Source organism: Stenella coeruleoalba (genome assembly GCF_951394435.1).
Source record: "Stenella coeruleoalba genome assembly, chromosome: 10".
NCBI classification, from domain to species: domain Eukaryota; kingdom Metazoa; phylum Chordata; class Mammalia; order Artiodactyla; family Delphinidae; genus Stenella; species Stenella coeruleoalba.
This window is the reverse complement of record NC_137156.1, coordinates 101,032,463-101,057,932: the sequence shown is the minus strand read 5'-3', so window position 1 is coordinate 101,057,932 and position 25,470 is coordinate 101,032,463. Positions and strand designations below refer to the sequence as shown.

The window sequence follows — 25,470 nt, the reverse complement described above, 5'->3', positions numbered from 1 at the left end:
AAGGATTCAGATTTGTGTTTTTGAACCAATAATCGTATTTCTAAGGTGAAGACACAGATTTATCAAAGGATGGACATTTAAAGAAAGGATTTTTTAAAATAAAAAATAAGTACACGAATGCCAGTTTATACCAGTAAAATTGGTGAGCAGACTTTTCAGATTTTAGATCAACCATTGACTTTAAGGCAGCAGTATAATAATCATCCCTTTCACCCGGCAAATAAGGGTTAGTGTTAACTGAAGATGAAAGCAGATAGATTTTACAAATTTTTAAATATATTTTTGGAAGAGCTAAAGAGCTGTGAAAGTATTGGGGTTAAAATGCTTGTGTTTATAGTTTGTCTTAGGAACAATTACCTTGAAAATCACTGTTGGCTTTTCAAATATTTAGGGTTATTTTGCATTTAATACAGTTTCCAGTTGAGACTGACTTGGAGACTAGTATGTGGATCACTGCCTTAAGAAGTCATCACTAACTCTTTAGGAGAAGAGGTTAGTATAGTAAGTAACCTATAGTACTGACCTATAGTAATTTATAGGATAATACAAGTTTTGTGTATGTATTCAGAAAATTTCCTAGGTAAAATTTTCTGTCAGATGCCTTACTTCCATCAAGAAATGGAATTTCATGTGTTAACTTAGTGCAACTATTGTTTCCCATGGCGAAAAGCACATTTTGAGGAGACATCCAAAATAGTAGGAGGCATTATTAATTTGGAGAACAAAAGCAATCTTCCTATTTAAAATATTCCCTAGATTTCCATGCTGTTATTTTGAAATTTCAAGTTTGATGACTTTAAACTACATGTGGTAGCTGTATATAATATTAAATCAGCGAAATGAGTAAGAGAGCCTACAGTTCATCATGTTGGTGCTAAACAATAATTGAGTGGGAATGAAGTTTTTAAATTAGGGGTTATTAGCAGTCATTTGGGGACAGTTGTTTATTCAGTCAGCAGACAGTGAAGAAACATACCTCTTCCCTGCCTGTTTGCCAGAAGCACACACAGGTGAGTAATAGGACTGGGGATCTGCTCACCAGAGCTCAGTGTTGCAGGGATCAGGCATGAGACAGGCTACACCAGAGGACAGGCTCTCCATAGTGGAAAGGGGGCTCTCTAGCGATCAGACAGATTGGGGTTTAAATCCAGGTCCTGCCATTTGCTATCTGGGTGACTGCCTTGTTCCTCAGTTTTCTCATCTAGAAAATGGGAGTAGTACTAGAACCTATTATCTCATGGGATTGTTTTGAGAAGTCATTGAAATAAAAACATATAAGGAGGGCTTCCCTGGTGGCGCAGTGGTTGAGAGTCCGCCTGCTGATGCAGGGGACACGGGTTCGTGCCCCGGACTGGGAAGATCCCACATGCCGCGGAGCGGCTGGGCCCATGAGCCATGGCCGCTGAGCCTGCGCGTCCGGAGCCTGTGGTCCGCAACGGGAGAGGCCACAGCAGTGAGAGGCCTGCGTACCGCAAAAACAGAAAACAAAAAACAAAAAAAAACGTATAAGGAGCTTTAGCAGGTCCCACGCTTTTGCTCCATAAATGAGATAGAGCAACATTGTCAATAGTGTAAATGATTTTCTTTCAAGTCCCCAGGACAACCTTTTTCCCTATGGACCAGATAAGTCACATTACCAAAATAAACTACAAAAGTTGGATCATACAAACGAACAATTTGATGTCCTATAATGTGCTCCGATTTATTCAGTTATTCACAGAGACAGTTTAATATAGTGGTCAAGAGTATAGACTCTGGAGCCAGATGGCCTGGTTTAAATCCTGATCCTGCCACTTGCAAACTGTGTGACCTCTCTGTTTTTTGGAATTGTTTATGAAGAGCTAATATTAATTCTTCTTTAAATGTCTGGTAAAATTCAGCAGTGAAGCCATGTGGGCTTGGGCTTTTCTTTGCAGGTAGTTTTTTAGTTCCAAATTTAGTCTCATCACTTGTTATAGGTCTGTTCATATTGTCTTTTTCTTCTTGAGTCAGTTTCAGTAGTCTGTGTCTTTTTGAGAATTTGTTTGTTTCATCTAAGTCATCTAATTTATTGTCACAACAGTTGTTCACGGTATTCTTTTATCCTTTTTATTTCTATTAATAAGGTCAGTACCAATTTCTCCTCATTCATTTCTGATTCTATTTAGTAATTTGAATCTTTTTCTTGGTCAGTCTAGCTAAAGATTTGTCAGTTTGTTGACCTTTTCAAAGAACCGCCTTTTGATTTCATTGATTTTTCTCTATTGTTTTTATATTCTCTGTTTCATTAATTTCCACTCTCATCAAAACCACAAGGAGATAACCATTTTACATCCACTAGAATGGCGAGGGGTGGGGTGGGGGGAAGGTCAGATAGCAAGTGTTGGTGAGGATGTGGAGAAATTGGAAACTTCCTATATTACTGGTAATAATGTAAAATGGTGTAGCCACTTTGGAAAACAGTCTGGCAGTTCTTCAGAAAGTTACATATGAAGTTACCACATGACCCAGCAATTCCATTCCAAGCTATATTCCCAAAAGAAATGAAAACATACGTCCACACAAAAACTTGTGCACCAATGTTTATAGTAGTAGTATTCAAAATAGCCAAAAGGTAGAAATAGTCAAATGTTCATCAACTGACAAATGAATAACAAAATGTGGTATATCCAGACAGTAGAATATTATTCAGCTATAAAAAGGAATGAATTACTGATGCATGCTACAGCATGGATGAACCTGACAGCATTATACTAAGTGAAAGAAACTAGTCACAAAAGACAACATATTATATTATTCCATTCATATGAAATGTCCAGAACAGGGAACTCTATAGAGATAGAAAATAGGTTATAGTGGTTGCCTAGGGCTGGATTTTGGAAGTGATACCTAAAGAGTACAGGGTTTCTTTTTGAGGGGATGAGATTTTTCTAAAATTTTCTGTGGTGATGGTTGCACATATGTGTGTATATACTAAAAACCATTGAATTATACACTTCAAATGGGTAGAATGTATGGTAGGTGAATTAGAGCTCAATAAAAGTATTTTTTAAAAACAATACATAACAGCAACCAGATGCCACTACCAAAATTAAGAGGTATTTTCCAAAATAAAAGAACAAAAAGAAATGGAGAAAAAAAAAAACTAGAGGGATTTGTGACTTCTACTTTTTAATTAGAATTATATACTTTCTAAAACAGTAAAGCATGATTACATATGCAGTATATACAGTTTGATTCCAGTTTTGTAAGGTATTTATTTCTCAGATGTATCTGTAGCTACATAATACAGTGTGCCAGGTGTTATGCTCAGCTCATCACCTCATTTAATACTTCAGTTAACACTATAAGGAAAGTATTATTTTCCCCACTTTAAGTGGGGGAAACTGAGAGGTAGAGAGATTACTTTGCCATATCTGAGTGACTTAAGAGCCTAGACTTTTACACTACACAGTAAGTTCATTTTTTACTTTATTAAAAACATTTTTTCTTCCAATTTTTTTTTTAATCAGTGTTAGACATTGCCCTTTTTTGGGAGAGAGGTTTTTTTTAGTTTTAATTGTGGTAAAATATAAAATTTGCTATTATAACCATTTTTAAGCATATAGTTCTATGGCATTAACTACCTTATTCTGTAACCATCACCACTGCCCATCATCAGAACTTTTCATCTCCCCAAACTGAAACTCTCTACCCTTTAAACACTGACATCCATTCCCTCTTCCCCTCTACCCCTGCAGTATTTTATTCTTTTTGAGGCTATTGTAAATGGAATTGTTTACTTAATTTTTTTGAGCATCATTGTTAACGGTGTAGAAATGCAACTGATTTTTGTGTTGATTCTGTATCCTGCAACTTCGCTGAATTTGTTTATTCTAGTGTGTGTGTGTGTGTGTGTGTGTGTGTGTGTGTGTGTGTGTGACATCTTTAGATTTTCCTATGTGGAAGATCATGTCATCTGTGAATAAAGATAATTTTACTTCTTCTTTCCCAATTTGGATGCCTTGTACTTATTTTTCTTGCCTAATCATTCTGGTTGGAACTTCTAGTATATTGAGTAGAAGAGGTGAAAGCAGTCATTCTTGGCTTCCTGACCTTAAAGGAAAATTTTTCAGTCTTTCATCACAAAATGTGATGTTAGCTGTGGGTTTTTCACAAATGACCTTTATTATGTTGAGATAGTTTCCTCCTATTCCTAGTTTGTTGGATGTTTTTATCATGAAAGGGTGTTGAATTTTGTCAGGAATAAACCCCACTTGGTCATGTGTATAATCTTTTTTTTTTTTTTTTTTTTTGCGGTACGCGGGCCTCTCACTGTTGTGGCCTCTCCCGTTGCGGACCACAGGCTCCGGACGTGCAGGCTCAGCGGCCATGGCTCACGGGCCCAGCCGTTCCGCGGCATGTGGGATCTTTCCGGACCTGGGCACGAACCCGTGTCCCCTGCATCGGCAGGCGGACTGTCAACCACTGCGCCACCAGGGAAGCCCAGTATCATCTTTTTAATATGCTGCTGATAACAGTTTGCTCGTATTTTGTTGAGGAATTTTGCATTGGTATTCGTAAGGGATATTGATCTGCAGTATTCTTTTCTTGCAGTGTCTTTGCCTGACTGGTATCAGGGCAATGCTAGCTTCATAGAATGAGTTTGGGAGTGTTCCTTCTTCCTCAGTCTTTCAGAAGAGTTTGAGATGGATGGTGTTAATTCTACTTTAAATGTTCGGTATAATTCACTAGGGCTGCTCCAGGGCTTTTTGAGGGGTGGGGAGGCTTCATTACTGATTCAATCTTCTTACTAGTTATAGGTCTACTCAGATTTTCTATTTCTTCATGATTCAGTCTTGGTAGGTTGTATGTTTCTAGGAATTTGTCCATTTCATCTCAGTTATCCAGTTTGTTGGTATACAGTTGTTCATAGTACTCTTTTAAAATCCTCTTTATTTCTGCAAAATCAGTAATAAGTTCATTTCTGGTATTAGACATTTTTTGACTTAGTATATAAATAAACTTTAGTTTTCATTCAGTTCCTCACACGCCCATATCTTCCCTTCATTCTCCCAATAAAAGTGTATCCTCTTTGCATAAATTAATGTTCTGTTACCTAACTATGACATTATCACGTATACTTCCTAGTATCTCCAATATAGTTGTAGAACCCTCTGAATACTATTCTTCATACAAATACATCAGAGGAATTTTCAGTTTCCTTTATTTTCCTGTGAAAACATTCCTCCTAAAGTCCTCTGACCTGCTCCAGTCCCTACTGATTGCTTTTTAAGCCTGCTGCACAGCTGTCATCCTTTATTTGTCTCTTGTTTGGGATTCTTTCCTTGAATTCATGGTTTTTTTTCCTTTTTTTTAAAAAACGTAAATAACATGGTCCAGAAACGTCCTAAGAAAGAGTGCATCAGAGATGAATTGTTTTTAGATCTTGCATATCTAAACGTGTCTTTATTTACACCCACATGCTTGAGTGATAGTTTGGGGATAGAAATCTAAGTTGAAAATAATAATTTTACCTCAGAATTTCAAGGCATCATTTTATTGTCTTCCAGCTTTGAGAAGGCCATTTACATTCTTGATTCTCTTTAAGTGTCTCTCTCCCTCTTTCTCTCTTGCCTTTTCTGTCCCCTACCTCCATGGTTAAGATCTTTTCGGGGCTTCCCTGGTGGCGCAGTGGTTGAGAACCTGCCTGCCAATGCAGGGGACACGGGTTCGAGCCCTGGTCTGGGAAGATCCCACATGCCGCGGAGCAACTAGGCCCGTGAGCCACAACTACCGAGCCTGCACGTCTGGAGCTTGTACTCCACAACAAGAGAGGCCGCGCCAGTGAGAGGCCCGCGCACCGCGATGAAGAGTGGCCCCCGCTCGCCGCAACTAGAGAAAGCCCTCGCACAGAAATGAAGACCCAACACAGCCAAAATAAATAAATTAATTTTTTTTAAAAAAAAGATCTTTTCCTCATCCCTTTTGTTCTGAAATTTCATAGTAATGTCTCTTAGTGTAGTTTTTCTTTTATACATTATACTGAGCACTCAGAGGGTCCTTTCAATCTAGAAACTCACGACCTCCTGTTCTATGAAATTGTTTTACAGTAGTTCTCTGATAATATCTTCCCTCAGTATTTTTCCAGTCTCTTTCCAGAACTCCTAATTAATTGGATACTGGAGCTCTTGAACTAATCATTTCTTCATTTTTTCTCTTCTGTTTCTAGCTCTTTCTGCTGCTTCTACTTTCAGGGAGATTTCCAACTTAGATCTGTCTTCAGGTCTTACCAGTTGCTTGAGCATATTATTTAACCTTGCTGTGCCAGTGTCCCCAACTATCAAATGGGGTTAATGATTATACTTATTGTAGAGGATTATTGTGAGAATTCAGTTAGTGTGTCTAAAGCATGTCACATAGTAATAATACAGTGTGGCGAGTAGTCACTGCCCAGCTCCTGCTGCTGTTGCTGCTGTTGTTTCTTCAACATTGTTTTCTTCTTTGCTATCTTATTTTTCATTTTAGAAACTTTTTTCTGTTTTTCTTTTATAGCAACTTTTTTTTCTTTTATTTTCCTTTCTTAATTGAAATTTTATTGGTTGTTTTGAGCATCAGTACAGAGACATTTCAGTTTGTACGCAATTTGTGACATATGTACCGAACATCTAAAAAACCATGTAGTTGTCTTTCTTAAAGTTATTGCAGCTTAAAATTTGGCAGCAAATTTTTCTGTAAGAGGATATCAAGTACCAGTATCTTCAAGTGTTGATAAACTGTTACATTTTAAGTCCCATTAATTCACAATTTTTAATATCATATACATACTCCAATTTTCAGTCTTTCACAGCACATTAACAAAGTTACTAGGAAGATGGACTAGCATGATGAAAGATGTTACAGAGAGCAGGCAGTTCTAACAGGCAGGGCCAAGATCAAGGGGTGGTTTTCTTTAGGAAACAATTTTACTGAAAACAACATGAGAACAGAAGTAATTTTAAATGTTCAAGGCGTATTAAATGCACGACTGGGACTTCAAGTTGTCATTTAGTATGATTTGTATAATAGGAAATGAAAAGGACCCCCATCCATGGCATGTTAAGCTGAACATCCAAGACAATCAAAGCCTCCTGCACTCAATTACCCCACTATTTTCTGGTTGTATCGAAAAATAAGCAACAGCAAATGACTCACCTCTCAAAAAAAAAAAAATTGAGTCTTGAAAAATTGGATGTGGTGGGATTTCCTCCTTAGAAATGTTTCTAGATATACTTTAAAAAAACCTTGTGTTTACGAAATAGTTGATAACGTTATTCCTCCGCGTTGTACAAGAAGTGAGACAGGGACCACTGATAAGACTTAGTGTGTGATATTCATCAGACTTGGCTTCTTTCTCTCCTGCTTCATCAGAGGCTGGACTCTCCCCCTTTCAGTTCTGTTTTCTGCAAGTAAACTTTCTTTAGTTTCTTGGTTCTTGAGCCACTTTGGCCTGTTTTCCCTTTGCTCCCCTGTTCTCGTTTCCCTTTTTGGCTTTGTTTCCACTTTTGCAGGAGCAGGTTTAGCTGATAACCTTGCCCATCTCTTGGGTACCTCCATCCCTGCCCCTTGGGGAGAGCTGCCCTTCCTTTGGGTGGAGCCTGGGCCGCTCCAGATCCCCGAGGAACTGGGCCCCCTGCGCTGTCCCTTCCTGCCCTCTTCCGCCCAGGCCTTGCAACCCGACGTGGAGCGGTGGGAGAACCAGACCAAACCGTGTGGCAACTTTTTGTTGTCTCATGTATGCAGTAGTTTGTCCTCTTTTTGTGAGGGTGATAATTGCAGTTTTTTGCTGTTTTTAGTTTTCTTTTGCTGCTTCCATAGGTGTTGTTTTATCCAAGTTCCTTCTTGTTTCTTTTAGTTCCTTTACTTCATAAGGAAGCTTTTCTCAAATGGCTAATGATCCTTATTGTTGGTTCACATTTTAAAATGAAGCACTTAAAACTGAAAACAAAAACAAATGTTTTTTGTACAGGAGTAAGGCTTGTCAACTTTTGGTTTGATTTTACTTTGGGGTGATTAGATAGGCACCCACACATTTTGTTTGGAGGGTGCTCCAGGTGTCACTATCCATAGGTTTCTTTTCTGGGGCCATTCAGGTTTTGGAGGCAAGAATTCTTTGGGGGTGGGTGTGATTTATGCCTTTTCTCCAGTATTTTTATTGTTGTTGATTTTAAAGTTATGGCACAAAGTGAGGGTTTGAGGTTCAATATTTAATCTACTCTTTGCAAACTGAAGAAGGGTGGCTCCCTCCTCGCTGTGAAGATGTTTTGATGTCTCTGGTCTGGGGCCTGGTAGCTGCACTTTCCCTGCAAGGGAATGAGGAAGTGGTGGTCATGTGATGAGTAACATGGCTGCACCACAGGTATTCAGCCAGCCTCTGGTTTTCAGCCTATTTCTAAACCCAGCTTTCTGTGGAACTGAGGGATCTTACTGAGCCCTTCCAGGGTTCTGGGGGTGGGGGGGGGGAATTAGCTTGTTTCTCATTAGTATTCCCCTCTGTAGTCATTTGGAGTTCAGCTTTGTTCATCCTGCTGAGTCAGTTTCCACTCCACCAACTACTTTCCCTGTTCCTAGCGTTTGTTAGTATTTGTGATCCACTGTCATCTCCTTGACTATTCTTTTTGTCCTTGTGGATCTGTACATTTTCTTAATCCTTTACTCATGCTTAAATGTGATTTGTTAAAGGAATAGAGATAATAAATGCATGTGTTTGCTATGTTTAACTGGAAGTAAGGGAAAGTCTTACTAGTAAAGCAAATTAAAGTTGTTCACTGATAGACTTCAAGGTACTTCATAAGTATGCACTTATCCATTCAACGAGTATTTAAGGAGGGCTTACTGTGTGCCGTGTGCTAGACATTGTTCTAGTTTTTAAGATACTCGGCTCTCATGAAGCTTCTATCCTATTGGGAAACAACCAACATCTAAACAAATGAAAAATGTCAAGAGAGCAGTAAGTGCTATAAAGAAAAGTGAAGAGATAGAAAGTGATAAGAGTATTATCTAAGCACATTCAGGGAAGACTTCTTAGAAGATGACATAAATTTTTTTAAAAATTATTTTTTAAAATTTTTGGCTGTGTCAGCTCTTATTTGTGGCACGTGGGATCTTCGTTGAGGCATGCGGGATATTTTGTTGAGGCACATGGGCTTCTCTCTAGTTGTGGTGTGCAGGTTTTCTCTTCGCTAGTTGTGGCACGCAGGCTCCAGGGCGTGTGGGCTCTGTAGTTGTGGTGCGCAGGTTTCAGAGTGCATGCGCTTTGTAGTTTGCGGCACGCAGGCTCTCTAGTTGAGGTGCACGAGCTCAGTAGTTGTGACGCGTGGGCTTAGTTGCCCCGTGGCATGTGGAATGTTAGTTCCCTGACCAGGGATTGAACCCGCATCCCCTGCATTGTAAGGCGGATTCTTTACCACTGGACCACCAGGGAAGTCCCAGAAGGTGACATTTAAATGGAAACCTGAATGAAGTAAGAGAAGTGATTCAGATAAGAGTATCAGGGCGTGGGGTAACATTCCAGGTAGGGGAGAGGGGAGCGTAGGGGAGAGGGGAGCTCAACGTACTGAGCGTTGGCACAGTAGAGGAACCATGAAGAGACCTGTGTGGCAGGAGTGCAGGGGGCGAGGGAGAACGTGGTGGGAGATGAGGTCAGTGGGGTAGGTAGGGCCAGGTCTTCTTGGATTATATAGGCTATGGTCAGGAATTTGTATTTTATTCTATGTACATTGGGGAGCCATTGGAGAGTTAGAGCAGGAGATTGGCCTGTCTTTGAGGGTTGAACTAGGAGCCTGCTGATTGTGCAAACTGCTGCACTCAGACCCTGACCTGACAGACCATACTCTCTTCATTGAAGGTGGGCAGTTTGAGGTACTCCCTGGTTTTAAACCATGGCTACCCATAGTCCCTGCTGTGGAATTACCTGCGTGGCCATGTCCATAGCACATTACCCCTGGTCTCCTTGGTCTACAGCTGATTCAGCCAACCTGTATCCCTGATGGACTGATTGAGCTGATAAGATTCCTACTCTTAAGAATTGGAAAACAAGCATTTTTGTTTTTACACGAAATATGCGTTTCTGGAAAACCTTGTGTTCTACACACTAAAAATAACAGAGCTGGGCTTCCCTGGTGGCGCAGTGGTTAAGAATCTGCCTGCCAACGCAGGGGACACGGGTTCAAGCCCTGGTCTGGGAAGATCCCACGTGCCATGGAGCAACTAAGCCCATGCACCACAACTACTGAGCCTGTACTTTAGAGTCCACGAGGCACAACTACTGAGCCCGCACGCCTAGAGCCCGTGCTCCACAACAAGAGAAGCCACCGCAATGAGAAGCCCGCGCACCACAATGAAGAGTAGCCCCGGCTCGTCGCAACTAGAGAAAGCCTGTGCACAGCAACGAAGACACAGCACAGCCAAAAATAAAAATAAATAAATAAATAACAGAGCTTATGGAAAAATAGCATTCAGCGTGGCCCAGAGCACTAACAAAAATAATAACAATCCTAATAAAAATGCTAGTATAATTAAAAAGACATGTTAAATTCCTAATAATCAAACATTAGAGTAAGTATAGGATTTTGTCTTAAAAACAAGGTGAAAGCTTTATGGAAGAGGATATAAGGAGGAAGGGTTAAAGATGGTGAATTATTGAATAAATGCGTAAAGATTAGGGAGAACCATGCAATGAGCTTTTCCAAGACACAGAACACGTGGCCAGAATGAGACAAGAGGATGAACCTGGTTATGAATAGGCATCGTGCATGACACTGAATTCCTGTTAGCTTAGATGCCGATGTGCTTTGCATTCTGTGGCTCTACACTGTGATACAAAGCATTAAGGAATTGGGAGCAGTCACTTGTAAATCAGTGTGATTTCAAGTGTTATACTGCCATCATTTCTCTGTTTACAATTTTGTAGAATCAGAATCGCATTACAGAAATAACGTTGCAACAGAACATACTTTGCTAACAATGATACCTGTTGAACCCTTACTATGTGCCAGGTACTGCACATAAGCTCTGTATCATCTTGCTTAATGTTAACATAATGCCTGTGAAATGGTGCTCTCGCTTTTCATAGTTAAGGAAGCTAAGGCACAGGAGAGGGTTAAATAACGTGTCTACTGGCATATGGTCAGTAAAAGGTGACATTAGACCCTGGAGTTAAAAGATCATACAGTGTCAGGGCTTGAGGTGATGCCATGTGTAAGCCCAGGTTGTTGCAGAACGTAGAAGCAGAGAAAGGTGGTCCTCAGAGAGAAGCCGGAGAGTGACTCTCAGACTCTCAGAAAAAAGCAAAGGGGGAGTGAGCAGGTGGCCTGAGAAAGAGATAGAGAAGCTGCCTCACAGCTCTCCCCTTCCCAAATAGCACAGTCGTACATCCTGAGACTGGGTTCTGTGAGTGTCCTTCCAACAAATTTCCCCTTTCATTTGAGTAAGTTTGAGTGTCATTTGTAACTAGTCACTGACAAAAGCACCCAAACCCTCCCAATTCTATTTAATATGTATCTGGCATGTCCCATTTTGGGGATATAAACTTCAGTTTTCAGTAAGTAGATTAATTTGACTCATTTTCCCTATGAAATTGAATAAGTTATCTCTTGGGGTTCAAGCCCATGGCTCTCAGATACGCACATGGATTGGTTTTGGGTGGGGAAGGTGCTGTGGAGAGGGGGAAAGTCAGGAACAGAGGGAGAGGGCTTGAATTAGCTCCAGTGTTTTGTCTTAGTTTCTCTTTGAAGGGTCAAATGAAATCTACTCTGAAGTAACAGTGTGTGGCTGTCGTCCTGAATTTTATGGAGCCATTTCCTTTTGTCTATGACTTTACCACCTATGTATATATTGCTACATGCTTTTTCATTTTTAATTAATTTTATTTTTGGCTGCATTGGGTCTTTGTTGCTGCATGCGGGCTTTTCTCTAGTTGCGGCAAGCGGGGGCTACTCTTCGTGTGGTGCTTGGGCTTCTCATTGCGGTGGCTTCTCTTGTTGTGGAGCACAGGTTCTAGGCGTGTGGGCTTCAGTAGTTGCAACATGTGAGCTCAGTAGTTGCGGTGCACAGGCTATAGGCGTGCAGGCTCAGTAGTTGTGGCTCACGGGCTGTAGAGTGCAGGCTCAGTAGTTGTGACGCATGGACTTAGTTGCTCCGTGGCATGTGGGATCTTCCCAGACCAGGGCTCAAACCCGTGTCCCCTGCATTGGCAGGCAGATTCTTTTTTGTTTATTTATTTGTTTTTGCGGTACGCGGGCCTCTCACTGCTGTGGCCTCTCCCGTTGCGGAGCACAGGCTCCAGACGCGCAGGCTCAGCGGCCATGGCTCACGGGCCCAGCCGCTCCACGGCATGTGGGATCTTCCCGGACCGGGGCACGAACCCGTGTCCCCTGCATCAGCAGGCGGACTCTCAACCACTGCGCCACCAGGGAAGCCCAACCTTTCTTTATTACATGAATAAACATGTTCTTTTTTGGTCTTTTTTTTCACATGCATGTCATCCAGTTGTAATCATCCTGTGCATACAACTTTGTATCTTTTGATTTCACAGAATGTTAATTTCACAGACTAAATGTCATCATCCTTTCCACAGGTTACTACATAGCCTACGTGACCATCATTTTTCATAGCTACATAATTTTGTATCAAGGGAGCATAGCATAATTTACTAACCCATCTCCTAGTTTAGGACATTTAAGTTGCTTTTGACCTTTCTGTATTATAAATTAACACTGATAAATATATCCATGCTTTACCAGTCAAGGAATCTAATAGCAAATAACATCAGAAACCAACTGTTGCTGATGTAAAGAGAAATGAGATTTTTAAAAAACATTGACTTAAAATATATGTGAGGATGGATGGATGGATGGATAGATAACTTACTTGACAGAGTTACCAGGAAAGGTGGAGAACTAGCTTTGCATCTAGGAACTGCACCCAGATCTCACTGAAGAGCTGGTCTGAAGCTGTGGCTGCACACCACACCCCAAGGCCAGACATGGGGCTTCTGCTGCTAGTGCAAAGTCTCCACATCTGATCAAACCCCTGCCCTCCTCCAAGGGAGGCCAGACCTGCAAGTATCTGGCATTTTCTGCCTCTACAGTTGGAGATGGGCTCTGCCTTATCTGAACCCCTGAGAGAGGAAATTCCATATTCCCTAGAAAAATAATTTAGGATTACACACTGATAAAGCCATTTCTGTATTTAGGATAGTTTGTGTAAGGTGGTTTCCTGAAAGTAGAATTACCAAGCCAGAGGGCATGAACAAATTTTTTTGATGAGAGGAGCAGACCTGTTGACCTCAACAGTTGGGCCTTGGAGCTTTTTGCTTCCTTAGATTAATCTTTCCATTAACATGTCATTTACTGGCTGTACTTAGTGAATAGAGTGTTATGTTTCTTAGGCCTTTAAGTAGTTGTTGAGGTGGAAGGACTTTTAGTCACTGCTTTAAAAAAGGATAATCATCTTTTTTACTCTTGATTAATTTTTCCCCTTTCGGTTGGGGTGCCTAGGTTTGTGCTAGAATCTGAAAAATGGATGTCATATTCTTTTAACTTAGATTGTTTTAAGTTTCCACTCCACAAACTTGTGGAGTGGAAATTCATTACTTACGGCAGTGTGAACTTATTTCTTTTTAATTTCCTTCCTCGTTCAATCCCCTCCTCACCTCCTACATAAAAGTAAATATCCATATATTTCTTCCTACTCTTCCCCCAGGCTTTGATTTGTTTTGTTTGGTTTAGGGTGATTGACCAGCATTCACTCCATGTCAAACAGGAGGCAAGTGCTCTTATCTCCCAGCCCCACCTCTCTGTGACCTCCCCCAGGAGCTCCCTTTCCTCTGTGGCCTTGGGGAAAGGGGGGAGGGCTTAGATTTGAAGCCATTCCACAGTCTCTCATTTGCCCTGACTACCCGTGTTCATCTTCTTACCAGAATAGGAGGCTTTGGAGGCTAGAGTTCTGACCTGTATTCACATGCCTGTTACGTGTTGGGTGGATGTAGTAAAATGTTAAAGGAGCCTGGTGCTGTTATTCTTATGGGTGTTTTTATATGTAATGCAGATGGTTATGATGTTGCCTTCCCTTTCAATGAAGGAGGAACTTGCAAAGACCCCATGTCTTTAAAAATATTGACTTAATGTACTGTGAAGTTGAAAATGCTATATGCAGAATGTGGTATTTCTGAGTTCTCCAAATCTTCCCTTTACTCCTTATAGTTTTAAAACTGTTTTGAGTTGGTTGTACTCCAAGGTAACGTTCTCCTGAGCTCTCAGTTCAGGAAAGGTGGTCTGGGGTGGGGGCCAGCATTTAGTAAAGGCAACAATCTAGGTGAAGGGAGAACTTGGTAAAGCAAAGTTACATCTTCCCTGGAAACAATTAATCATATTATTAGACAAACTGCCTCAGCAGCTGGTGAAACAGCAAGAACATGACAATTTTGCTTCCTTAGTTACAAGGAGTGATAGTGTACTTGACCTTCAGCAGAGCAGGGTCATAGAGAGGGCATCTTTAAACAGCTCTGTCTGGTTTTGGTGAATGGAATCTGCACTGGCAGTTTGAAAGCACATGCCGATGAGTTCCCCCACCAACCCTGGCTGTTTTGGTTGGACTCTGGCTGGGCAAGTTGCTGAGAAAAAATGTAAATAAAGCTGCAGAGAGCCACTGGCATGGTAAGTGTAGTGTTCTGCAGAAAAATAAGACTAATTTTGAAGCCTTTTCTCGTTCTGTTTCTGGAGGCAAGTCTCCTTGTAATGCAGTATATTTCATAGGCAGTTATTTTTATAGCAGGTGGTAAAAAGCAGTGGATTTAGATGCCTAATATGTATTTGAAGGAAATCAATTTAGTGTCTATTGCTATGCTTAGCACCTAGCAAATTATTTCTTCATGGGAACTTGTATTTGAGTGTGCTGGGTAGACCCAAGTGGAGCAAGAGCTGTTTGTTTGTGGTGGTGGTGGTTGTTTTCAGTAGGTTAACCTGCCTCTGAACAAAGTATGTGAACCTGTTCTTAAATACCTCTCTGTTTTATATAATTGGGGGTAGTAGTCATTGATTTTGGATCTTTGTTTTTGTGCCAAGAAATTTAGGGCTGTAGTTTTATCTTTTTAAACATACTATCAACTTGAAAATTTTCAAACTGGTTAATCAATTCTGATTTAAGTGAGGTGGATTTATTAATATTGAGGTTTGATTCTTCCACTGGCGTTAGTATAATGAAGAGCTGCCCTTGCCACTCAACAGGAGTAATTCTTTAGGAACATGGACACTGGCAGTATAAGGTTCTGGTCCTTTGTATGAGGTGAGCGGCCGAGCACTTTCAAGACCAGCAGCCTCCTCTGGCTTCCTCCCTCTGTGGTACAAGTTGCTGCACAAAGAGAGGTTAACTCTTTGCCCATTGACCCTTCACCACACTTATTATTTGGTGGTCCTTTGAAATAAAAATAAAAGGAGGGTGTGGTACATTTCAGTTCAGGCTGGAGGTGTCCCCTGCCTGAAGCCCTTTACCCACTTAGGCAGTTGTTTACATTGTTCATTATTTCACTAGGAATGTTAAGGAGAAGTGGAAGTTCCTGATTGAGATCGTAACATGTTGAGTCTGCAGGATCTGTTATTTCCCCCACACACACAGGGTGTGAACTTTGTTGCCCTATTAATAACCCATGGGAATGTTGCAGCCAAAAATCAGAATCAGAATAAATTATAGATTTAGAAACTTAATTTTTGCTTATTAGCTGAATGCTTTGGGCATTCTGTTCAACCTAGATGTTCATCCTTTACCGAATGATTGCATGTTAACACAGAAATTTTTCCTAAAAATTATTCCCCCAAAAATGCTGCCAAGGCAAGTGGCATGTTATGGTGAAATAGAGAAGGTTCTCACTCCAGGTTAAAAAGGTATGTACTTTGCCATCAGCCACATATACTCGTGTGTCAGTGGAGGCAATATGCCTTGGTTTATTTATATGATAAACTGCCAAGGCAGGTGTTGTGCATACCTGCAGGATGTTTAACTAGCAGATAGTTACAAGAGTGGAGTAAAACAAAAAGAGGTCTAGGCAGAGTCCCAGCATCAGGACTGTAAAAAAGACGACTTCTTTATTCTTGAAGTTAAAAAGTACTCATTCTCTAACTAGTCATTTTGGGCCTGATATGTGCCTGGCCTTAGGAGTAAAAGGAACTGTTCCTTCCTGCCCTATGAGGTAGACTTGAGCAGGTACTATGAGGGGCCCTGTGGAGAGTGCTAAGATACAGGCACTCTGGGAGCCCAAAGCAGGACTCGTGCACCAATCCGGGGGGTCAGAGACAGCTGACCAGACGAGCTGGTCTTTCATAAACTCTTTAGACAGTAAACATTTGTGTGTTGGGTAAAGCATGGTTAACTTTAGAAAGGATGTGAAATGGAAGTGCCGATTTTACCCTTTAAGTGTGAGTCAGACACCATGCCCTGGAAGACCTGTATCCAAATGTATTTTCACACTCTGCTTGCTCATGTTTTAATTGAGTCCTTTGGAGTAGCTGTTTCCGTGTCAAAGTGCAAGCGCTCTGGCCAGGTATAATACACACCTGGGTGTTGCTGGGCATTTACACTTCACTGTGAACTAAATGAGCGTGTCCTTTGCAGCTGGAGCAAATTGAAGGGGTAGAAAGTAAGCTAAGGCAGAGGGCCAAGACCTACTTCAGGCACTGAAAAGGTAGGCAGGAAAGGATGGAAAGGAGATGCTTCTGCCGGTCAGAAATGCATCTAATATTTTTATGTCATTGACTTTTTTTTTTTTTTTTTGCGGTACATGGGCCTCTTACTGTTGCGGCCTCTCCCGTTGCGGAGCACAGGCTCCGGACGCGCAGGCTCAGCGGCCATGGCTCACGGGCCCAGCCGCTCTGCGGCATGTGGGATCTTCCCAGACCAGGGCACGAACCCTTGTCCCCTGCCTCGGCAGGCGGACTCCGAACCACTGCGCCACCAGGGAAGCCCCTGTCATTGACTTTTTATCATTGTGCTAAATGATATTCAACAGAATCCTTCAGGAAAAAAAGTGGACTTCCTGCTTTGATGTCTGTTCATAATATTAGGCTCAAAGTTCACACAGCTGCAAGAATTTCTGGGAGATCCCATCAAGACATCACTTTGCCTTCAAGCCAGATCATATCTAAACTGCCCGTGGTGCCAGTAGAACACACCTTCTTTCTAAAGGCCACAGGAGTAGGGGATCCCAGGTATTTTCCCACTTACCTGTCACTTCTGGAGTTAAGCATCCTTCCCTTGAATCCCAGGGATATTTAAGACTGTTCACCCAATCTAAATTTATTACTGAGGGACTTCCCTGGTGGTCCAGTGGGTGAGACTCCGCGCTCCCACTGCAGGGGGCCCGGGTTCCGTCCCTGGTTGAGGAACTAGATCCCGCATGCATGCCGCAACTAAGAGTTCACATGCCACAACTAAGAAGATTGCGTGCCTCAACTAAGACCCGGTGCAGCCTAAATAAATAAATAAATATTTTTAAAATAAATTTATTACTGAGCCCATCGCCAGCATGACCCTTGCCCCCTCTCAGCAAATCTGTGGAGGTCTTTGGGATTCTCATATAAAAGTAATCATAAAATTTGCAAGCGTATTCCTTAACGTTGGGGCAACCAGAGTCCAGGGGGTTTAAACTGGAGCTCAGGCAGGGTAAGAAAGCTGGCAAATAGTCTTGGCACCCAACCCGCACTTCCTCCCCTGTAGCTGTCCACCCACCGCCGCAGTTGCTGGAAGGCAGGGCCACTTCTGGTTGCTGCGCACACCCAGTGCGCAGCCCCAGGGTGGCACAGGGTCAGTGCTTAGCAGGTTCCAGTGAAGCATGGACAAGGGTCACTTTGGCCTACTGACTTAGAAAGTTTCTCTGAGTCCCTGTGAAATACTTTTTGAATACTGTTATTCTTTTAAATAAAGTTTTTATTGTATAACATACATAGGTTCACAATTCATAAGTATGTAACACAGTAAATTATCATAGAGGGAACATTCCCATGTAACCACCACACAGGTTAAGAACAGAATTTCCTGTCCTCTCCCAATCACTGCCCCCACTCTGCTCCCTAAAAATGACCTTTTTTTAAAATTAATTAATTAATTTATATTGGCTGCACCAGATCTTAGTTGCGGCACGTGGGATCTTAGTTGCAGCATGCATGTGGGATCTAGTTCCCCGACCAGAGATCGAACCCGGGTCCGCTGCATTGGGAGTGCGGAGTCTTACCCACTGGATCACCAGAGAAGTCCCAAAAGTTTTTAATTTTGACAAAGTTCGTTTTATCTTTGGTTTCTTTATTTTGCTTTAAGTGTAATAGCTAAGAAATCATTGCCTAAGGCAAGGTCATGAAGATTTACACCTGTGTTTTCTAATTTTTGTGTATAATGTGAGGTATTCTTTCTTATAAAAAGAAAATAAGAATTTTCCATTCAAGACGCATCTCACTAGTACAATTAATCATGGTAACAAAGATATTTATATACTGTTTATAACTCAGGCTTTAGAAAAAATTTTCAGAAGTTTGTGATAGTATTAATAGTAACTATGTGGTGAATAGAATTAATACTTAACATATTATTTACTAACCCTCTCATCAATCCCATAAAGTAGTAACAATATGTCTATGTTGAATTTGAGAAAACCGAAGTTTAGAGGGTTTAAATGACTTTCTCAGGGTGACAGTATGTGTTTCAGAGCCTAGGTCTATCTGATTCCATAGCCTATGGGTACTCAAATAATGTTGATTCCTTTAAAACTTCTAAAAAATAAAGTGAGTCAGAAAGGCAGAATATTATTCTATCAGTTAAGAATTCAGAATATCTGAAATGGGTGGAATTAACTTGCAGAGTAATAATAGACTCAACCAGAATTCTAAGCGTTCATTACTAAAGAAGGATTTAATGCCTATGCACTGATAAAATGACTGGCCAGCCTTTTCTTCTTAAGTACAAATAAACAGAGCTAAGAAATATATGTACATGGATGCTGGGAGATATATTCTGCAAGATTTGAGCCTCATCACACCCTCTCTAAAATGGTTTGTGCCTATTCTGCGTATCTCTTAACCAAGAGAAAACTAATATATACAAAGCATTTTGTAAACTAAAAGTCACTATGAGAATATTGCATTCTGTTGTCTTTTTTTTGAGGTACGCGGGCCTCCCACTGTCGCGGCCTCTCCCGCTGCGGCACGCACGGGACGCACAGGCTCAGCGGACATGGCTCACAGGCCCAGCCGCTCCGCGGCACGTGGGATCTTCCTGGATTGGGGCACGAACCCGTGTCCCCTGCATCAGTGGGCGGACTCTCAACCACTGCGCCACCAGGGAAGCCCTCATGCTGTGCTTTATAAAATTGAGATATAATTCACTTACCGTAAAATTCACCCTTTTAAAGTGTACAGTTTAGCAGTTTCGCAAGGTTGTACAGCCATCACCACTGTCTAATTCTAGAACATTTTCATCATTTCAGAAAGAAACTCCAGGGAATTCCCTGGCTGCCCTGTGGTTAGGACTCCACGCTTTCACTGTGAGGGCGTGGGTTCGATCCCTAGTCAGGGAACTAAGATCCCACAAGCCACGCGGTGCGGCTAAAAATAAAAGAAAGAAACTCCATATCTATTAGCAGTTATCTCCCCTTTCCCCCATCCCTTCAGTCCCTGGCACCCACTAATCTACCTTCTATCCCTATGGATTGCCTATTCTGGGCATGTTAGAAATGAAATCATACAATATATGGTCTTTTGTGACTGATTTCATCCATGTTGTAGCATGTATCGGTACTTCATTCCTTTTTATTGCCAAATAATATTCCATTGCATAGACATACCACATTTTCTTTATTCATTCATCAGTCTATAGATATTTGATTGTTTTTACTTTGGGGCTATTACAAATAATACTGATGTGAACATTTCTACACAAGATTTTTGTAGAGATATGTTTGTCCTTCTCTTGGGTATATACCTAGGAGTGGAATTGTTGGTTTATATGGCAACTCTGTGTAACCTTTGAGAACTGACCACACTGTTTTCCAAAGATGCTGTACCATTCTGTATTCCCTCCAGCAGTGTATTAGAGTTCGTTTTCCCACATCCTTGCCAACACTTGTTATAGTCTCATCTTTTTGATTGTAGCCATCCTAGTGGGTGTGAAGTGGTATCTCATTGTGGGCTTAAATTGAATATCCTTAATAACTAATGATGTTGATCATCTCCTATGCTACTGGTCATTTGTATATCTTCTTGGGAGAAATTTCTACTCAATTTCTTTGCCTCTTTGTTTTTTTTTAAATATTATAATAGTTCTTTATAGTCTATATGTGCATGTCCATGTATCAGATACATGATTTGCAAAATTTTTCTCCCATTTTGTAGGTGTCTTTCCACTTTCTAAAGGATGTCCTTTGAAACACAAAACTTTTTAATTTTGATGATGGCTACTTCATCTAATTTTTCTTTTGTTACTTATGCTTTGATATCATATCTAGGAAACCATCACCTAATCCAAGTTCACGAAGAGTTATACCTATGTTTTCTTCTAAGAGTTTTATAGTTTTAGCTCTTACATTTAAATCTTTGATCCATTTTAAGTTAATTTTTTCCCATTTTTTAATTGTAATAAAATACATATAAAATTTACCATTTTAACTATTTTTAAGTATACAGGTCAGTGGTATTAAATACACTCATAATGTTGTGCAACTTTCACCACTATCCATCTCCATAACTTTTCATCTTGTAAAACTGAAACTCTATACCCAGTAAACACTAATTCCCATTGCCTACTTTTCCTAGTACCTAGGAACCACCACTCTACTTTCTATTGCTATGAATTTGACTACTCTCAATACTTCATATAAGTGAAATCATACAATAGTCGTCTTTTTGTGACTGGCTTATTTCACTTAGCATAATGTCCTCAGAGTTCATCTGTGTTGTAGCATGTGCCAAAATTTCCTCATTTTAAAAAGCTGAATAATATTCCATTGAACGCATATACCACATTTTGCTTATCCATTCATCTGTACATGGACACTTGGGTTGCTTCCACCCCTTGAGTATTATGATCAATGCCGCTGTAAATGTGTGTACAAATCTCTCTTTGAGGCACTGCTTTCAACTCTTTTGTGTATATCCCCAGAAGTGGAATTGCTGGATCATATGGTAATTCTAGTTTAATTTTTTAAGGAACCACAATCCTGTTTTTTGTAGCCGCTGTGCTATTTTATATTCCCACCAGCAGTGCGCAAGGGTTCCAATTTCTCTGCATCCTCACCAACACTTGTTATTTTCTGGGGTGTGTTTTTTTGGTTTTGTTTTTGTTTGTTTGTTTTTTGATAGTAGCCATCCTAATGGGTATGAGATGGTATCTCGTAGTTTTGATTTTTATTTCCCCAATGATTAGTGATGTTGAACAGGCTTTCGTGTGCTTATTGGCCATTTGTGTATTTTCTTTGGAGAAATGTCTGTTCAAATCTTTTGCCCATTTTTTAGTCAGGTTGAGTTTTTTTTTTAATGTTGTTGAGTTTTAGAAGTTCTTTATATAATCTGGAAATTAATGCCTTATGAGATACATGATTTGCAAATGTTTTCTCTCATTCTGTAGGTTGCCTTTTTACTCTGTTGATATTGTCTTTCGATGCGCAAATTTTAAAAGTTTTTATGAAGTTCATGTTGTGTGTGGTTTTTTTTCTTGTGTTGCCTGTGCCTTTTGTGTCATATTCATGAAATCATTACCAAATCCAATGTGTGATACTTTTCTCCCATGTTTTCTTCTGAGAGTTTTATAGTTTTAGGTCTTTGATCCATTTTGAGTTAAATTTTGTGTATGGTGTGAGGTAAGAGTCCAGCTTCATTCTTATGCATGTGAATATCCAGTTTTCCTAGTATCATTTGTTGAAAAGAATGTCTTTTCCACATTGAATGGTCTTGGCTCCCTTGTCAAAAAATCATAACGTTATATGCAATGATTTATTTCTGGAATCTTTTTTCCTTTGGTCTGTATGTTTGTCTTTATGTCAGTACCACAGTTTTGTGACTATAGCTTTGTAGCACGTCTTGAAATCAGGAAGTGATCCAGCTTTGTTCTTTATCAAGGTAGTTTTGTCTATTTGGGATTCCCTTGAGATTCCACATGAAGTTCAGGATGGATTTTTCTATTTCTGCAAAAAAAGAGAAATCATTGAAATTTTGATAGGAATTGCATTGAATCTATAAATCACTTTGGGAAATATTGACATCCTAGCAATATTAAGTCTTCCAACCCCATGAACATGGAAAAGGTTTCCATTTATTCTTTAATTCCTCTCAGCAATGTATTGTAGTTTTTAAGGTACAGATCTTTTACCTTTTACTTCTTCTTTTCCAATTTGGATGCCTTTTCTTTCTTTTGCTTGCCTAATTCCTCTGGCTAGAACTTCTAGTACAATGTTGAGTAGAGGTGGTGAAAGCAGGCATCCTTGCTTTTGTTCCTTATCTTAGAGGAAAAGCTTTCAGTCTTTCACCATTGACTGTGATGTTCACTGTGGGTTTTTCATACATGGCTTTTATTATGTTGAGATAGTCTACTATCCTAATTCCTTGAGTGTTTTTATCATGAAAGGGTGATAAATTTTGTCAAATGCCTTTTCTCCTTCTATTGAGATGATATTGTGGGGTTTTTTCCTTCATTCTGTTAATGCAGTGTATTACAGTGATAGATTTTTACATGTTGATTCATCCTTGCATTTCAGGAATAAGTTCCACTTGGTCATGGAGTATAGTCTTTTTAATATGCTGCTGATACAAGTTTGCTTGTATTTTGCTGAGGATTCTTGTATCAGAGTTCATGAGGGATATTGGTCTGTAGTTTTCTTGTAGTGTGTTTGCCTGGCTTTGGTATCAGGGTAATGCTGGCCTCAAATGAGTTTGGAAGTGTTCCTTACTCTTCAGTATTTTGGAATAGTTTGAGAATGCTTCTTTAAATGTTTGGAAGAAATGACCAGTGAAGCCTTTGGGTCCAGGGGTTTTCTTTATGGGAAAATTTTTTTTATTATTATTGATTCAGTCTCCTTAGTAGTTATAAGTCTCTTCATGTTTTCTATTTCTTCATGATTTACTCATGGTATGTTTTGTTTCTAGGAGTTTGTTCATTTTGTCTAGGTTGTCCAATTTATTGGCATACAATTACTCTTTCTTATAATGTTTTATATTTCTGTAGAATTGTTAATAATGTCCTCACTTTGATTTCTGATTTCAGTAATTTGAGTCTTCTCTTTTTTTTCCTTAGTCTGTCTAGCTAAAGATTTGTCAATTTTGTTGATCTTTTCAAATAATCAATTTTTAGTTTCATTGATTTTCTGTTTTCTATATTTCTGTTTTCTCTTCTCCTGCCAGCTTTGGATTCAGTTTGTTCTTTTTTTATTCTAGTTGTAAAAGTTAGTTTGCTCATTTGAGATTTTTTTTTTTAATGTAAGTACTTAGAGCTCATAAATTTCCCACTTAACACCACTTTTGCAGTGTCCCCTAAGTTTTGGTATGTTGTGTTTTCGTTTCCATTCATCTCTAAGTTTTTTATAATTACCCTCGTGATTTCCTCTTTGATCCATTGGCTGTTTAAGAATGTGTTATTTAATTTCCACAGATTTGCAATTTTTTGCAGTTTCCTTCTGTTGGTGATTTCTAACTTCATCCTGTTATGGTCAGAGAAGACACTTTGTATGGTATCTGTCTTTTAAAATTTGTTGAGATTTAATTTGTGGCTGAACTTATGGCCTGTCCTGGAGAGTGTCCCATGTGTACTAGAGAAGAATGTGTCTTTGTTGTTTCTGAGTAGAGTGTTCTGTATAGTGTGTTCAATCTAGTTAGTTTTTATTGTGTTAAGTCTTCTATTTCCTCATATATCTTCGGTCTAGTGGTTCTGTCCATTACTGAGATTGGGCTATTGAAGTCTCCAATTATTATTGCAGAACTGTCCATTTCTTCCTTAAGTTCTATCAGTTTGGGCTTCACATATTTTTCTGGTTATTAGGTGTGTAAATGTTTGTGATTGTTATATCTTCTTGCTGTGTTGATCCTCTTATTAGTATCCTTCTTTGTCTCTTACAACCTTTTGAAATTTAAAGTCTATTTTGTTTGATTTTAGTACAGCTACCTCTGCTGTCTTTTGGTTTCTATTCGCATGGTCTTTTTCCTTTCATTTTCAGTCTATTTGTATCTTTGGCTCTAAAGTGAGTCTCTTATAGGCAGCATACAGTTGGAACACAGTTTCTCTATAATATTCTGCCGTTATCTCCTGATTAGAGAGTTTAATCCATTTGCATTTAAATATTTACTAATGAGGAGGGACTTCTGTCATTTTGCTCTTCGTTTTATATATGCCTTACAGCTTTTTCTGTCCTTCATTTCCTGCATTCCTGTCTTCTTTATGTTTAGTTGATTTTTTTGGTATTGAAATGTTTAAATCATTTCTCATTTTTTTGTATATATTCTATAGCTGTTTTCTTCATGGTTACCATGGGGATTACATATAACATCCTAAAGTTACAGATTCACTCTAGTTTGAATTTATACCAACTTAACTTCAATCACACAGAAAAACATTCTTGCTTTACAGCTCTGTCCCCACCCCTTTCAGTTGTTGTTGTCACAGATTACATCTTTATGCATTGTGTGCCCAAAAACATAAGCTAATAATTCTTTTAAATACATTAGTCTCCTATGTAGAAAACAAGAGTTAAAGTCACAACAGTACTAGCTTTTACACTGATAATTGAGGGGTTTTTTTTTCTTTAAATGTATTTGTAGAAAATAAAAAGTATAGTTGTAAACCATCACTACAATAATACTAGCTTTTATAATTGCCCACGTACTTACCTGTATTGAAATCTTTATTTCTCCAATGTCCTAGTGTTTTTTCCTTTCACCTTGCAGGACTCCCTTGAGCATTTCTTGCAGGGCAAAGCTAGTGATCACAAATTCCCTTACCTTTTGTTTATCTGGGAATGTCTTGGTTTCTCCCTCTGTTTTAAAAATATGTATTTATTTATCTGTTTATTTTAATTGAGGTATAGTTGATTTACAATGTTGTGTTTCTGGCGTACAGCAGAGTGATTCAGTTTTTTATATATATATTCTTTTTCATATTCTTTTCCATTATGGTTTATTACAGGATATTGAATATAGTTCCCTGTGCTATACAAAAGGACCTTGTTGTTTATCTATTTTATATATGTAAATATATGTAGTATATATATGTGTGTGTGTGTATAGTTTGCGATAAAAGAAATTTTCACGTATTGAGATACAGGGAAGTCATTCTGGCTTATGCATGAGTTAACCTGAATTTTATGCTAACTAAAATAGCCTGTTTGTGGCGTATCAAACATACATTGTACATATGCTTTAATTATTAAAGAAAAGGGCACACTGACCAGAAGTAAAGAATGTCCATGTCAAAAATAAAGATTCCTCTCTTCCTTAGGTGCCAATGCTGGGC

General features: G+C 39.5%; 1 protein-coding gene across 5 annotated transcripts in view; it reads left to right on the top strand.

The window, feature by feature from the left end:
- Positions 1-25,470, top strand: part of NR2C2 (nuclear receptor subfamily 2 group C member 2) — a 77,265-nt gene that overhangs the window by 14,934 nt on the left and 36,861 nt on the right. For 2 of the 5 annotated variants that reach the window (XM_079935062.1, XM_079935063.1), the window contains one exon: positions 414-492. The exons of 2 other annotated variants lie outside the window; for them this stretch is intronic. Coding sequence is in view for 1 of the 3 variants with exons in the window: in XM_079935060.1 (XP_079791186.1) it covers positions 14,652-14,654 (3 nt within the window). In the remaining 2 variants the exon portion in view is untranslated. Of the gene's footprint in view, positions 1-413; positions 493-13,919; positions 14,655-25,470 lie in introns of those variants that run through there. One more of the 5 variants, XM_079935060.1, reaches the window with a different exon arrangement.